Consider the following 15,589-nt stretch of genomic DNA (forward strand, 5'->3'; position numbering starts at 1 on the left):
TGAACTCAGAGCATTTCAATTCCACACTAAGATTAAAGAGAAATGATCTCTCTAGCAGCCAAGGCTACTGTCCCTCATCTTCAGCTCGCTACGAGTGAAAACCGGCTTTCACATCTCAGCCCGAGCAAAGAGCAGCACAGCAAGTCAGGATGCACAAAACAGTCTCTGGGGGAAATCTGCTCCCCCTCTGGGTGCAGCCAGTACCTGCACTGCCAGCCATTTCAGAGGGAAAAAGACACCTCACTCAGGGCAAGGTTCCTCCTTCTCCCAAGGCCAGTCGTGTCCCATCTACTGCGGAAAGTTGCGGCATTTCTGCTCCCCTTCAAACTGGGCGCATTGAGGGAAGAAAAACCCCTTTTCCCCCTGCTGTACACTCTAAAACACCTCGGCCCCAGCGGGCCAAGTAATCCCTGAAGCTTTATCTGGCTTTGGCCCATTCTGTAGTGTGGGAAGGTGCACGGTGCTTTGTCAGTGCAGACAGGAGACAGACTCCAGCTGCTGCAGCTCAAGAGAGGTAGGTGGGGGGCCTTGCTTTTGAGAAGGGCTGTACAGTCAGAGAGCAGAGCAGCAAAACCAAACACAGCAGCAGAGATGGAGTTACAATTACGGAGACAATTATTAGCATTTCACAGCTGTCTGGGAATACACGGGTGTGCCTGGGAATACACATGTATGTGTGCTGTTGTCTATTAAATATCATTAATTCCTCATTAGTAGTAGTAGTAGTAGTAGCAGTCTCTTGCCCACCTCAACATATTGGTTCAAAGGCAAATCCGAGCCATTTCAGTGTCTGCTGCTCCTCGCCATGGGGATGCTGAACAGGAACCAACAGGTCAGTCATCGGCAGAGATGTTGCACCAGCTGCTCAAACTGCTCCCGCTGCTGGTAGATGTAAAGCTGGGTGTCCCAGAGAGCGTTCACCAGCACGGTGTCATTCACCTCATCCAGCATCACCTCCGTGTGCAGCTGAGGGCTGAGCCTGCATAGGATAAGACAGCATCACCGCTTGGGCACATGCCCAGATGTGAATGCGACAAGGAAGTGAGCACACCCAGCACAAGACTTGTGCAAAGTAGCTTCGCCGTGCTGGGCATTCATAGAATCACAGCATGGTTTGGGTTGGAAGGGACCTTAAAGATCATCCAATCCACCCCCCTGCCATGGACAGGGACACCTCCCACCAGACCAGGCTGCCCAAAGCCCTGTCCAACCTGGCCTTGAACACTTCCAGGGAGGGGGCATCCACAGCTTCCCTGGGCAACCTGTGCCAGTGTCTCACCACCCTCACAGTAAAGAACTTCCTCCTAATATCTAGTCTAAATCTGCCCTCTTCCAGTTTAAAACCATTACCCCTGCCCTTGCAAACAGTCCCTCGCCAGCTTTCCTGTAGGACCCCTTTAGGAACTGGAAGACTGCAATAAGGTCTCCCCACAGCCTTTCCTTCTCCCCCAAGGGTCCTGTTGGACAGCATCCCCTGAGCCCCCTCTAACCACCCCCAGACACGGCATGCTCGGTGCATCAGCTCATACAGTGGGACGTGGCATCCCCATTACGTCGCCAAAGCATGAAGAGGCAGCAGGAGGATGGATTTGGGCAGGGATGCCACTGGAGGGGATGCGGTTTGGGATGATGCATGCCGCAGCCAGGTCTGAAGCGAGAGGGCTAAAAATAGGCTTATGCAGAGAGTGGCAAGAAAACTCCTACCGGAAATATGGGACATCTGTCATCTCACACCAGGCCCTGGCACGATCCACAGCTGGGCCATCTGCGTCAGTGCACTGCGGGACAAACAGGCCCAGTTAGAGCCTGACCGTCACGCTGCTCTGCCCCTGCCGGCGCAAGCCTCTCCCAAAACCAAGTCGAACTTGCACAAGCCACAGAGAGGGAAAACCAGGCACAAGTGCAGCCTGGATGCCACCAAGAGTGGAGGTCTTTTTTGTTTGGAGTTTCTTTTTTTTAATATAAGAGCAGTGCTCCTGATCCTTGGGACATGAGGAATTGCACCCTGCAGATCCTCCATCCATCACAGCACCATGTGGATTCCCTTAAAGGAAACACCCAGGATGATCTGAATCGCAGCCTCTTTGGGTTTTAATCCCTATCCCTTTCTGTCCAAGCCTGGTACCAGTAAAGCCTGTGACTACTGCAGGCTTTCTGGGCTATCTTGGGACAGCTTCCCTGGGAGCCCTGACATAAAGGACAGGGGAAACAGAGGGACCTCTCTGGGTATTTTCTGGCTTTAGGAAGCTAAAAGGAGATACAGCAGCAGAATTAAGATTACAGTCAGAAGATCAGTTCTGATCTTTCTGGCTTCCATTCATTTGGAGTGTTTTCATTCACATTTAATGAGCTTCTTTCTGAAGCACGCAAGAACATACGCCTATTACACACTCCTAACCACAGCTCCAAACTACTGCTTTTTATTAGTGATATTCCCAATTTCTCCAGCATTTTCTCTTTTCCCCAGTGGGGATAACAAAGCTTTTCTAAAGAAAAATTAACTGCTTTACCAAGGCATGATATTTTTTTGGTCCAGGTTGCTCAGCTTGCAATCAATGCTCCCTGGAAAGACACCAAGTTTCACAAACTCACACCTGCAAATAATCCCAAGGGTCACTGAGCACCATCCTGTCCTTAGCTCCTTTCAGCTGCAAGAACCTCCCTTGGCACTCAAAACCGCCCCCCTTTCCCAGTACTCACACAATCCACCACCATCTTGCCAAGCTCCCTGGCCCCAAAGACAGTCTTTGCCAGCTCCCAAGGATTGGAGGGGCGGAAAACATCCACAGAGCTCACCGGGACCTGCGGAGGCTTCCCCGTCCCCAGGGAGACCACCAACCCCAGCTTCCTTACTTTCTGCCTCAGACCCTGTGGACAAACAGAAGATTTGTCTGCAAGAAGCAACATTTAAGGCAGAGCAGGTACTTCAAGCAGTCTTGGGGAAGCTCTGAAGCCAAGGTGAAAGTCTCAGTAGCACTTTTTCTCCCCCATGCTCCCCCTGTAGTACTCCCTGGTGAGACAGGTATAATCCAAGTAGCTTCAACAGTTGCACCGGTCTGTCCCTCACGCCCCTGTCTGCACCCAAACCTGTGGGATCACCCCAAAGATGAGTCCTAAGACCAGACGACTGTGAAACAGTCCAACTCTTACAGTCATTTTGGCAACACACCCTCCTTTCCAGCTACTGGAAGCAGTAGCTGCCAGGAGTGAATCATCTTTCTGAGGAACTTGCCACACCACAGAAGGCATTCACTCTCAGCCTTGCCAAGTGCCCTACCATTGTCCTATCTATTTATTTTTGGGCAGAAGAAGGCCCCACAGAGCTGAATCAAGGGCCACACACAAACATTTACTAAATCATCCTTGCTCAAAGTAGCAAGGACAGGCTGATGGGTGTGAGATGGAGAGGCAGTCCCTTGCCAGAATAGGTAATTCACCTCTCAGCCACCATTCCCAGCATGTATCCACCTTCGTGCACTCCCTTCTAGGGTGCTGCACTGCTACCTTGTTTATCCAATAGAGAGGCACCCATTCCCAAACCCTCTTCCCCTTCAAGGGAGGCTCAGCAAAGCCAATAAAGCCCCAGTTACCAGTCAGAGCCAGGACTTCCCTCACCTTCTTGATCAGTGTCTTGTTGTACTCGTGGATCTCCGCCATGGCGTCGAGAGTCGGGTTGTTGGCCAGCAGCCCCCCATCCAGAAAGCGGCCAATCGGCCGGAAATAAGTGGGAGCCGCGCCACTGCAGCGAGCAGCACGCCAGACGAGTTGGTCTGGAGGGAAAGAAAGCACACAGCCTCTTGCAGCAACTTTTTGTGTGCAAGAAGCTCCCTGCCTTCACCAATACAAAGCAGGAGGGCTCGCAATCCCAGATGACCCTGCCCAAGACAGTTGTACCTCCTTCTCCCAAAAGTAGGGCCTCCACTTCAATGTACAGGATTATTCTGGAGGGCTTTAAAAGTCATTCTCACCACTTTCTACACATCGTGGGTCAAATTTACTCTCTACCACCTTCATTGCCGCTATTCTGATGGTGAATCAGCTATGTTTGCTAGACAAAGACAGAAGCAAGCTGGAGGGGGCTGCATGCCTCAGTTACACAGCTTTCCCATGTCAATCTGCTCCTGAGAGCCCAGGGAAAGGTACTGACTGTATGCAAGACTCCTCTAGCAGACCCCTTCCTCATGAACCTCGCTATCCAGCCCCTGTTCCTGCTACAAGAGAAACCAAATGAGGAGAGAGGAGAAAAGGGAATCACCACTAGGATCAAGCTACAAGTCAAGATCAGGAATAAGCCACTGCTGGGACACCCCAGTTTCCAGAGCAATGTAAGGAAGAACAGGAAATCTTCTGTCTCTGAGGGACAGTCCCCTTCCCTGTTAACCAGCTGTGCTGCTGTGTGCCAGCATTTACCTTCTGGCTGAGTGAGTGGTTTGAAAGATGCACTAGTCTTGTATTCAGTGGAGGTTTTTGTCTCTGGTACAGGGTAATTCCGGAAAAGGTGGAGCTCAGCTGGCTGCCGGTCGCACAGTGTCCCTGTCACCATGACCCTGGGTGAGAGGACATGACAGAGTAAGACTAAAATGGAAAAAAACCACAAAACAACGTACTTATGGCTTCAACAGTCTGCACATCACACTACTCCAGATCTGCTCTAAGGAGAAGCTGAGCATCTCTGCTGAGAGGGGTCTAGAGCACACTCAGGAGAGCATCAACCAGCGCAGCCCCAGGCAGGACTTACTTTGGTTTTTGGACATCTGTCATTTTGGTGTTTTCCCCAAATTCCTTCTTCAAGAACTCATCCAGGGGCTCCGACTCGTAGGGCCGAGACCCCCGGAACACCATGTCCTTCATGCGGAAGTACAGGCAGCGCATGTAGTCCATGGACTTCCCTGAGACGGGCAACAGCGTCAGCAGGAGCAGGGGGTGGGAGGAAGGGCAGGCAGAACAAACAGCACATCAGAGCTGGGACATCCCAGGACCAGCAGGAGAGGGGAGGTGTCACTCCCAATCCCATCCCCTTCCCAGGCTGCCTGTCATCTGCTTGGACCTCGGCAGCACGACTGGGAAGGATTAAAGAGGAAAGGCAAGCTCAGAATGGTTTCCCACTACCAGAAAGTGCCAATCACCTTGTGAACCCCCCCTAGAGAGAGCAGGAAGAAGAGAATGCTTCACTAGGCCATCACGTGCCTCCCAAAACCCAGAAAGCTGCTCAAGGCCAGCTGATTTGAGAAGCAAGTGCAAAGCCAGGTCTAGGCTTTCCTTCATTAACAAACATCCCTTCCCTCCTATGGCAGGAACAACAAATCCAGTCAGGACTTGGAGACGCAGCTTCCACCCCACACCTGCTCCCCACAGAGGAGCACTCAAGCCCACAGGAGGGAGAAGGGGCCCACTATTTGCACCATCCTCACCGTGTACAATAGCCAAGGCCAAGATGCCCCCGGTGCTGGTCCCCGCGATCCAGTCAAAAATCTCACGGATGGGACGGCCCGCAGCCTTTTCTATAGCCAGGAGGAGCTGGATGAGCACCAGGCCCCGGATGCCCCCTCCGTCCAGGCACAGGAGGCGGTCGTGACTGGAAAGAGAGACACAGGTGACTGGGAGCTGTGGGACAGCTTACAAATCACAGCAGCCCTCGAGGTGAGAAACCAGGCCAGTACAAGAACACTGCAGTGTAATCAGTGAACAAATAAACCCAGGGGTGCTTCCTCAGATGCAAAGATGACAGGGCATGGCCAGATACGCCCCAGAGCTGATGCAACACCGCTTGCTCTTTGCCACAAGGGCACAGTGGTGGCTCGTGTTCAACCTGGTGCCCACCAGCACACCCAGGGCCTTTTCTAATGTATACTGTGTCATAAATAAAAAGCAGACAGCCCTAAGTTCCTGCTAGCAGCACTTCAAGTACCAACCCTCCCTCCACTCCATGCAAGGCGAGGAGCATGCACTGCCAAGGCAGTACACAGCCCAGCAAAGGAGCTGGGTGAGTCTCAGGGCAGCGTGTGGACATGGGGAAATCATGAAGACAAAACACCGTTTGGTGCCCAGCAGCAGAGAGGTGGGACAGGGGTTTCACCTGCTGAGCTTGGGCTCCAGAGCACTGCAGGCAGGAACGGGAGCAAGTTCCTGGCAAAAACTGTAACATCAATGGGACGCTAAATAAGGGCAGCTCTGAGGATGCCACACCTACAGGTGTGGGCAGGGAGAATTCACACACAGGGCTTTCACCTTCAAGCTGCAGGGAGCCTGGACAGAAGCTGTTCCTCACTTACTTTCTTCTACCCTCCCTAGGCGAGTCTACAACATCAGGCGCCTTCAACAACTGTCCAAGTGTTGCAGAAACATACAGAAGGTCCTTGTAACCTAGAGGGTCACGAATACGCAAAAGGAAAAAAAAAATAATCAGAGACCACTTTGCTACCTGAACCCTCCGACACATGCCCCAGAGACAGTTGTCAACCAAATTAGACTTAATAAGAAAACCTTCAATTATTCTTACTACTTTCTCTCTGCCTCCAGAAGATTTGGTCATGGTACCCAAACTTCTCACCTCTGCAGTAAATCACTTCCACTGTAATCACACACAACACACAACTCCCTTCCCAGTTGAACAGAGCTCCCTGCAGGAGAAACAAGCCATCTTCCCACGGCCACCAGGTACCCCCCCAGATTAAAATGGGCACCAAAGAGAAGAAACCTCATCTTTCAGAGCAGCTGGAGATGTGCTGGCAAAGAGGAAGGATTTGTAGAAGCAGATGATGAGCACTGTAGGTGAGAGAGAAAGCAAAGCCTAGCAGCATGCCCACTATGCAGCCTACTGCAAGCCATTAAGAGAAAACCTAAATCTAGTCCTGCGAGGTAACCTAAGCAGGAGAGCTGTGGAGACAGGGTAGCTTGTCATTACCCTTCAGCTGATGTACACCCAGGCCACCCTGGGTGCAGGGCACCAATCCAGCCTAGGTGAGAAGCCAGCCTGCGAAACCAAAAGAATAAAGAATGGGAGGAGAGAAGTTAAATATTCCTGGCAGCACCCAGGCCAGAAGGCAGCTGTGGATGACAATGAATGCAGAAAGGAGTTTCTTCAAGGGCCAGAGGCCATGATGAAAAATGGCCTTGCTTGGTCACTGCAGCAGAACTGAAACAGCAGGTGGTCACCTTCGCAAGGCCATGGTAAGAACAAAGTCCTGGTGTCACCAGCCAGTGAGACTTGTGGTGACACAGACACGCTCCAGGGCCTGGGGCAGGCTGTCCTCTAGCCCCATAGGAGGGCCTTTGCAAAGGAAACCACCAACCTGAGAGGTGAAGTGGACCACAAGCAGCCGTTATCTGCCTGCACGCTCCTCTCACATGAGTCAGAGCCTCCCTCCAAGCCAACTCGCCCACTGCCCACTCTGTATCCCCTCCTGCTGCCTCTGCCTGAGCTCTGGAGCTCCTCAGAGGAAAGCCGGGCACCTAGCATAGACCCATGGGCTTATTCACACAGTCTAGGCAATACAGAGCACAAGCTACAACACAGTCACGTGTCTCAAGGGAGGCTTTTCCTACACAACGCAAGCCCTGTGACCAGGGTCACTTATCCTTGGGCTGGCCAGGTCACACAGGACTTTGAGCACACTAGTCTAGTGGGAGGTGTCACTCCCTCCATGGCAGGGGGGGTTGGACTAGGTGATCTTTAAGGTCCCTTCCAACCTAAACCATTCTATGATATGATTTTATGATTTATCTCTTCTGTCTCCCAGCTGCTGGCCTCTAGGATCTGAACAAGCAACACTCCAAATTTCATTGTGCCCAGCGTGACACTGGGCGGTCCTCAAGACAGACCAGTATCCACTGGGTCATACAGAGATTAAAGTACATGCAGGCAGCTAAGTTCTACACCTCTTCCAGAGGGGTGAGGGAGCAAATGTTCCCTTTCCTTTTCACAGAGCTGCATTGTGTCAGGTCTATAAAACAGAAGTTTAAAGTACCAACACAGGAAAAGCAGAGAAAAAGAGACAGGATCCTGCAACAGCTGTATGAGGACAGAGTCACCAGAAACTGAGAGCTCAGAGACAGTCCTCAGAGCACGGCCCATCTGAAGAGAACTGAGACAGCACTGTGAAGCAAGAAGGGAGGAGAGCAAGGGAGGCCCAGGGGAGGCTTTACCTAAGCTGTTGGAGCTGCTCCATGAGGGAGGTTGGCCTTCCAGGAAGAAGGAGGCGGCAGATGGTGCCAGGCTTGGGGAGTCAGGGTTGGGTGGGTGGCAGCGTTCGGTCCCTACAGTTTGCAGCAGGTCTAAGAGCACTTTCCGGTTCGCACCTTAGGTGACGAAGGATGAGTCACAGATCAGAAAGAGAATCAGTGTAGGCACACCCTGGGGGGGCTCTGCTAAATCCATAGCAGCCCCGACCCTCATAAAACCTCTGGGATGACCTGGGGAAGGGGAAAGCATGTCCTGGGTCTCTCTGCCCTAACACCAGGCAGCAGGACTTGTGCACAGCAGGGCACCCAACGCTGTGCAACTTCCAAGGGTGTGTGCTACACTTTTTGCCACTGAAGAACCACCCATGTCTGCTTACGCCTGGGCAGTTCAGCAGCACTGCGTCATCCTGGTGCGAGCCTCCAGAGCCCGACACCATGACTTGAAAGAGGGGGAGTGCGTGCCAGCTTTTCCTCTTGCATCTCTGTCTCATAGAGGAGAAATTCATCAAGGGCTACTAATGCAAAGCCTACGCAGCTAGCTCAGGAAGTGCCTACCCTGTGAGCAACTAGAAGCTGGGAAAGCATGCTGGAGAAGCATCACCCACGCGTAGCATGTTTTCACCTCTCCCCAAGACACTGTTCTTGATACCAAGGGGAGACAGGATGCCAGGTTCACCCCGTAAGGCTGCTGACATGCTCCCTCACCTTTGCTGCTCCTGGCTGCCAACAGCCCTGGCGTCTCCCCAAAATCATTGGGGATCTCGACATCTCCTCCAAACACGATGATTGCTTTGATCATATCCAGGTGGTCATGCTAGGGGACAAGAGAAAGGTCAGTCAAGAGCCATGCTCCCCTTGGCTACATGATCTCTCATTCTTTCCCTCCTCTTTTCATTAGCCAAAGCACCCACACAAGGGATGACAATTTCAAAGAAATCTGTCCCTGCCTCAACCCTTTCAGAAAATCCTCTCTCAGCCTTTGCAGGTAACTCACCTTCATGGCCAGGTGCAGCGGAGTGTTGCCATCCTGACCCCGGGCGTTGGTGTGGGCCCCGTGTGTCAGCAGTACCATGGCACAGTCAAAGCGGCCCCTCTTGACTGCGATGTGCAGAGCCATGTCAGCTGTCCGGCTCATCAAATTCACTTGGGAGCCGTACTCAAGCAGCAGCCGTGTCATCTGTGCCCAGGCGTGCAGGTGCCAGGTCAAGGAGAGAGAAAGTGATGGTGAGGACAGCCACTCAAATGACCCAGGCCTTGTGGCAAGCAAAGCAGGGGAAGAGGAGGGAGCCTTAGCCTGGACACAGCTGGCTGGCAGACGCCAGCTGCCTTGCTCGAAGCACTGGAGATGAGGTTTCTCTGCCTTTTACTACAGAACTAGTTGGTGGTTTCACAATCTGGCTAGAGCTTCTGGATGTTTTGGGACTTCTATGCAAGTGTAGCAACTGGCTGAGAGCAATGGCAACAAAACAGTTCCTACACGGGCCAGAATCCTTGCAGACAGAAGGGAAAATGTTTGCTTTTTTATATTCTCCTCTTTAAAAGCCAAGCAGATTTGCATCTGCTCCAAAACTCCACAGGATATTTCTGAGAGATGTGATACTGCAGCAGGGAAAACAGCCCTGCAATAGGAATGTCCTCTGCTTGCAACGAGCACCACAGGAGTGCTCCACCATGGCATAATCCACCACTCATTTGCCCATCTCTGGCAGAATATGGACCATAACCCACACACCACCACCCTGTGCCTACCTCACCCTCCCTCTGCAGTTTTTAAGGCATCAATCTGTTTCCTCCCATGAATCCAGCAGGTAATGAGAAGAGAGCTCCCCCCAGGGGTAAGAGTGCTTCAGTGACAGCGCTGCGATTTCCGTATCAGAAAGGGAAAATGGAAAAGTGGCAGTTTCACAGCCACGGATGAAGTACTAGGGATGAGCCCACCACTTTACTTCATTGCAAGGCTCCACTGCTCCGTCCTCTGTGGCAAACAGCACCAATCAGCACAGGGCAAAGAGAACCAAACACCAGGCTGCTGGCTGGGCTCTGATACTCCCAGGGCTCTGCACATGCACTCAGAAAAGGAAGAGGTTAGCTGCAGGAAGAATCAACCAGGTGCTGGGTGCCAGCAGAGGCTCTCACCACAGGTTGGCTCCATTTACCTCTGCCTTCTTCGCCCAGTGCAGTGGAGTGGCTTCATAGCGCGAGTCCTTGGAGTGAACCTGGCTGGCATCCGCCTCAAGGATGGCCTGGGCACACCTGGTGAAGACACAGACAGAGGAATGGGTGGCTGCCGTCTTGACTCGAGATCTCCATTCGTGCCAGCACACGCCTCCTGCCCAGAGCCTTTCAGGAAACCTTTCAGCAGCAGCAGGCACTCTGCAACACCTGTGAGTTCCTCAGCTGTGGTTTTGTTTTGCTCTCTTTAGAAAGCAAAGGCACAACAGGAAGCGCACAAGCAGCATGGCATTCGGAGGAAGCAGGATTCCCAGTTCCAAGCTGAGGAACAACATCTGGGTGCTTCTCCAATAGAGGAATATGACATTTCTGGAAATCCGCAAGACCTGACGGGAAATTCTTCTCTTCTCCCTCTCTTCCCCTGGGAACTTGGGGATAAAACTGAAATAGTTGAATACTTGCTGAAATTAAGAACCTGTGTACTTCCCTGCGTGAAAAAGCACAACTACTGTGACTAGACTAGTTCCTACTGCCTAGAAACCGTGGGCAGGCAGACCTAAGAAACAAGTACGCTCTCCACTCTGAAACACCACCAAATAAACCATGCACAAAAGATAGAGCCCCTCAGCAAACTAAGGGGCCTACACACATTTTTAGCTTGTGAATGGATCTCTAATGTTGGAAAGCACTTTTCAAAATGCTGAAAAATTAGCTAGCAGCAGCTAGTGTTGACTTGAGAGCCCTATTTGTAGGGCGTGGACACTATGAAAATTAAGTATTATAAAGCACATACGAAGAGAATCCAATTTCTCCAGGGAAAATAAAGCAGGGAGTAAACATTGTGCCTCTTTTGATTCAGTTCCAGAGTGTGCTATTAAGAGTCAAGAGTACCTTGGCCCACAGGAGACAGGAATAACTAGGCTTAGAGATGAAAGCTCATTAGGATCAGAGCACTCAAAGGTTCGCAATCAGCAATACTATTTAGGCACTAGTAAATCATCTGCTCACAGCTCCTTTTGAGAAAGCATTTCACAAACATTTAAAAAAAAGCAAACAAACTGTGTCTTTCTCCTGATACCTAACACCAAATAATATATAGATAAAGCAAGAGGAAAAAACCTTTTTTCCTGAGAGAGTTTTTTCTCTTTTCCATACCAGCACTTCTCTGTTCTTTTGCCAACGCAGCAACGCAGCAGAGGACAGCACAGGACACCTTCCTACTAAGCACTGCCTCGAAAGGGGTCCAGTCTTGGACAACCCCCAGCAAGCAGACAGGTCCCAGACTGGAGGAAGAGCCCTGCCCTGGCAGCCCCAGCAGTTACTTACCCCTTCTGGGAGAACTTCAGTGCTGTGTGGATGGGGTAGCCCAGTGTCCCCATGACGCTGCAGCTGGCACGGCATTTCAGCAGCGACCGAACCATGTCCTCCTTGCCCAGCTGACAGGCGAGATGCAGAGCGGTCAGCCCATCGCGGCTCAGGTGGTCCAAGCCAGTAGTCGGGGCTTTGCCCAAGAGCTAGGACGAGAAGACAACAGATAAAGAGGTACAGAGAGAGACGGAAGAGTGCTGCATCTGTCTGTTCCTCTCTGAGCTCTGAGGACAGACTCTGGAGCCCTGGGCTCCTTGGGACACTACAGCCAGTCCTCTCCACTCCTACTTCCAACACAAGAAGCACTCGTTTTTCTCTCCTCAAAGGGTTGACTGCTGCTCTCTGTGCTCTCTTCTTCTGGCCCGGGTGCTTCTGAGACACCCCTCAACCAAAAAGGGCTCGCACAACCTTGAACAACACAGCCCAGCAGACTTTCACCATCAGCTGCAGAGCAGTAACTGCATGAGCCAAGCTCAGCCCCACCGAACAAGCGCACTAACCAAAACCAGCAGTTACCACAGTCAGGCAGCAGGAAGGGGCTCAAACTCCCCTGCAACTCCCCCGTTGCTTTTGGACACAAACAGGATTCTGTTTAAAATAAACACGCAGGAATATGTTTGAAGGAACTTTCCTATTCTCGCCGTAAATTTTAGACCTGTTACCAGTTGACTGGTTCACTACATGAAAATATCCCACTGCTGCACTGGGGAAACCCTGCAACCTCTGGGTGCACGGGAGAAGTGGGAATTTAGAGTTTCCTTGCTCTGGTTTCACAAGGAATCAAAAGAGAAAAGAAACAACCAAGAGACAGATCAGACCTGGAAGTATTTCTGTAACTGCAAGCCAAGTTGCAGCCATCAGAAAAATCTTTTTAATACAAAGGTCGTAACTGCCCCACTCCACAGCATGGCAAGCCCCAATCTCATCCCTCCCCCCTCACTCATTAGGAAACCCCAGCGCAGTTTGGCAGGCAGAGGGAGCGCTGCTGTCCCAACAAGGATTGGGCAAACGTGGAGGGTGCAATCACAGAAGAGACTCAGTCTCACACTGGGTGCCAGGGAGCTGACAGACCTGAGGAACCAACACAAAGGCCACCCACACCCTTATGAACCCTGTCACTGTGCCCAGGACCTCTCAGCAATCGACAACGCCTCTGGCTTCAGACTGTCTCTGCCTCCAGGCTCTGATCCCTGTCCCCCACGCAAGGCCACTAGGTTCAAACAACTGGTTCTGCAGCTCAGGAGAGCCCCACAGGGCTCCCAACTGTCCTTCAGTCTGCGGGCAGCACACACGCCCCCACAGCAGCCTAAACACACACTCCTCCACAGGACACACTGCCCAAAACCAAATATCCCGCTTGGAGAAACCAGAGAAGGAACAGCCAAGGGCCTGGGGAAAGGCAGGATGAAGGCCTGATGCAAATGCCAATGAAGGACATTTTCTGAGGAAGCTTGCATAATATCCCTGTTTGGCTGCAGGGTGGAATCTGGAGCCTGCTTATGGGAAACAGCACCAGTAAAGGGGGAAGAAAGAGGCTGAAAGCAGCCTCAGGCACCCACTCGATGCTGCAGCAGAGGGAACTCTTTCCTCCCCAGATTGCAGCCCTGTGCTATTTTGCTGTCTCCTTCCCCAGAGCATAGCAAGGACCCATTCTAGTCCCACTCCCCTCCCTAGCTTTGAAATCACTCCCACCTCGATGATCTGGGGGTTGTTCCCTCGCACGGCGTAGTGGAAAACGGTCTCCCCGTTCCTGTCAGTGATGTCCACCCGCGCGTGGCACTCCAGCAGCTCCAGCAGGCACTCCATGTCTCCCTTGCGGCATGCCAGGTGTAGGGGGGTGCAGCCATCCTCGCTGTCAGTGCTGTTCACGCAGCTGCAAGAGATGAGTCAACATGAGGCCAAGGAAGGGCTGCGAAGACAAGCGCATGAAGCCGGTTCAGGAGCTGGTAGGAAGGTACCTTCTGTGTCCACAATGGGTTCAGCTGGTGAGAACCATGAGGTTCATGGAAGCCCTGAAAGGGCCACCAGGCAGCGCTGTCATGCACTCTCTCCCTGCCATGCACTCCTTCCTCTGCCCCCCATATGGGAGCAGCTCTCCCTCTGCCCAAAGGAAGGCAGGACACAGGTTCCAGTCAGCAACCTGGCAGAGTGCTGCCCCACTGTCCCTTTAACTCCTTACCAGTCTCTCCTATCCTCAATGAACTTCCTCATGGGAAGAGATTGAGGGCTGGTGGCCAAAAACTGTTCCCAGAAAGACAGTTCTGCTGTATGTCCTCTCTCGTGGTTTACAAAGTCAGCCACAACCCTCTCTGAAAAGTAGCTCCACAACGGTTGTAAGACTCTATTTAGTGCTTCTAGCAACACTTCAATCCTTCAGCTCGAACATCAGTGCTCTGGGTTTTAACATCCACAGCAGCAGGTTGAAAGCCCACCAATAAGCTTACGCAGAGACCATCAGACCCCCTTTGCTACCACATCTGTCGCTCAGGCAGGACACACCGAGACCAGCGCTTCTAAATTTGACCTCTGCAGTAACCAGGTGTTAAGATCCCCAAAGCAGGAGCTCACATTGCTTTGGTACATCAATCCAGGATACCCAAATCTGGCCTAGCCTGTGCTCCCAAGCTCGTTCCCAGCATCAAGCCCACCGGAGACTCCTCCCCACCCCTTGCCTCAGAATGCGATTGTGCCGGAAGTTCTCACGATGGCCAATCTCCACTGCGATGTGCGCCGGGGACCAGCTGGGGTGGTTGCGGAAGCAGTCGCTGAGCTGCTGGAGATCCTCCAGCAACAAGGGCTGGTGAGAGCTCTCGTAGAAAGGGCGCAGGTGCCCGGCGTAGTGCTCAAAACGCACCAGAGCATCTGCTTCGTTGTCGAGCTGGAAGAGCCTAGAGGAAAGGCAAAGGCAGTGTGGTCCTGCTCAAAGAAACAACCTCCACCCCACGTAGCTGAGAGAAACAGCTGTTCTCCAAACATCAGCGCTGGCGACTTTTCTATTGCTCCTCATCTGGCATCACGCTTGTTCCAAGGGAAGAAGGGAGCCTACATCATTGGCAAAGTGCATCTCCTCTTCCTGAGGAACGTTCAATTTGGGCTGAAGTAGCTCACGCTCCAGATGCTAGAGCAGCAATGGGTATGAGCAGAAGCGCATGTACCTGTGGATGTTCTGACCTGAGTACCCGTTTCACAACTGCTCATTTTCACAGTGTTTGGACTCTGTCCTGCCCTGTTCTCACACGCTGTTTTGATGACAGCTCCTCCACCAGCACATGCAATAGCCTCCCACTCCTCAGAAACCCACCTGCTGACCGACCACCACCCCCCACGGCCACAGCGCACTCTGCTCCCGAGGTCAAAGATTGTGGGTTTTTCATTTCACACTTGAGTAGCAATTGCTAAAGGTCTGTCACTTACCGGAAAGCGACCTGAGGGCTCTGGGGATTCACCAGCAGGCAATCCCAGGAGCGAGCTGGGCTGTTCCTATACAGGACCACCCTGCCTTCCTCCCGCAGGCATGCGAGAGCCGCATACTCTGCGGCCGACACCTCCTTCACCCGGTAAGGGTTCACGAATATCTGGGTGACGCTGTTGAAGGTGTCCACCAGCCGCCCAAAGAACTGCATCTTTCTGGGCCCGCAGGCGGCTTCTGCGCCGCCTCTGGAGGGGAAGCCGGGCACAGGCTTCGCCTGGGTCGGGTCGACACCTGCCTTTCCCAGAACTCAGCGACCCGGCGCTAGAAAAGGAGAACCGAGAGCCGCCTGCGTGACAAACCGCCCGGGAGGGAAGCCCGGCACCGGGGGTTTCTCCCCGGCTCCTCCGGGAAACAACCCCAGGGCTTCTCCTCAGCGCCTCAAGGCGACCTTCCTCT

General features: G+C 52.5%; 1 protein-coding gene across 1 annotated transcript; it reads right to left on the minus strand.

Annotated features, from left to right (window-relative positions):
* Window positions 1–660: 660 nt before the first annotated feature.
* Window positions 661–15,344, minus strand: PLA2G6 (phospholipase A2, group VI (cytosolic, calcium-independent)). The gene is made up of 16 exons (XM_010183691.1): window positions 15,136–15,344; window positions 14,394–14,609; window positions 13,414–13,594; window positions 11,680–11,867; window positions 10,338–10,434; window positions 9,176–9,358; window positions 8,887–8,995; window positions 8,146–8,298; window positions 6,273–6,363; window positions 5,412–5,575; window positions 4,739–4,889; window positions 4,411–4,547; window positions 3,616–3,770; window positions 2,701–2,868; window positions 1,705–1,778; window positions 661–979 (listed from the first exon to the last, which is right to left on the minus strand). The coding sequence occupies exons 1-16, from the start codon at window positions 15,342–15,344 to the stop codon at window positions 838–840; spliced, it is 2,418 nt and encodes an 805-aa protein (XP_010181993.1). The 3' UTR covers window positions 661–837.
* Window positions 15,345–15,589: the final 245 nt, after the last annotated feature.

The sequence above is a fragment of the Mesitornis unicolor genome, unplaced genomic scaffold, assembly GCF_000695765.1.
Source record: "Mesitornis unicolor isolate BGI_N332 unplaced genomic scaffold, ASM69576v1 scaffold15244, whole genome shotgun sequence".
Classification (NCBI taxonomy): domain Eukaryota; kingdom Metazoa; phylum Chordata; class Aves; order Mesitornithiformes; family Mesitornithidae; genus Mesitornis; species Mesitornis unicolor.

Coding starts and splice junctions, on each gene's coding strand:
- PLA2G6 (XM_010183691.1), bottom strand. CDS start 15,344: ATGCAGTTCTTTGGGCGGCTGGTGGACACCTTCAACAGCGTCACCCAG. Junction 4,890..5,411: donor GGCCTTGGCTATTGTACACG/GTGAGGATGGTG, acceptor TGCCCGTCTCAG/GGAAGTCCATGGACTACATG. Junction 4,548..4,738: donor ACAGATGTCCAAAAACCAAA/GTAAGTCCTGCC, acceptor CCTCTCACCCAG/GGTCATGGTGACAGGGACAC.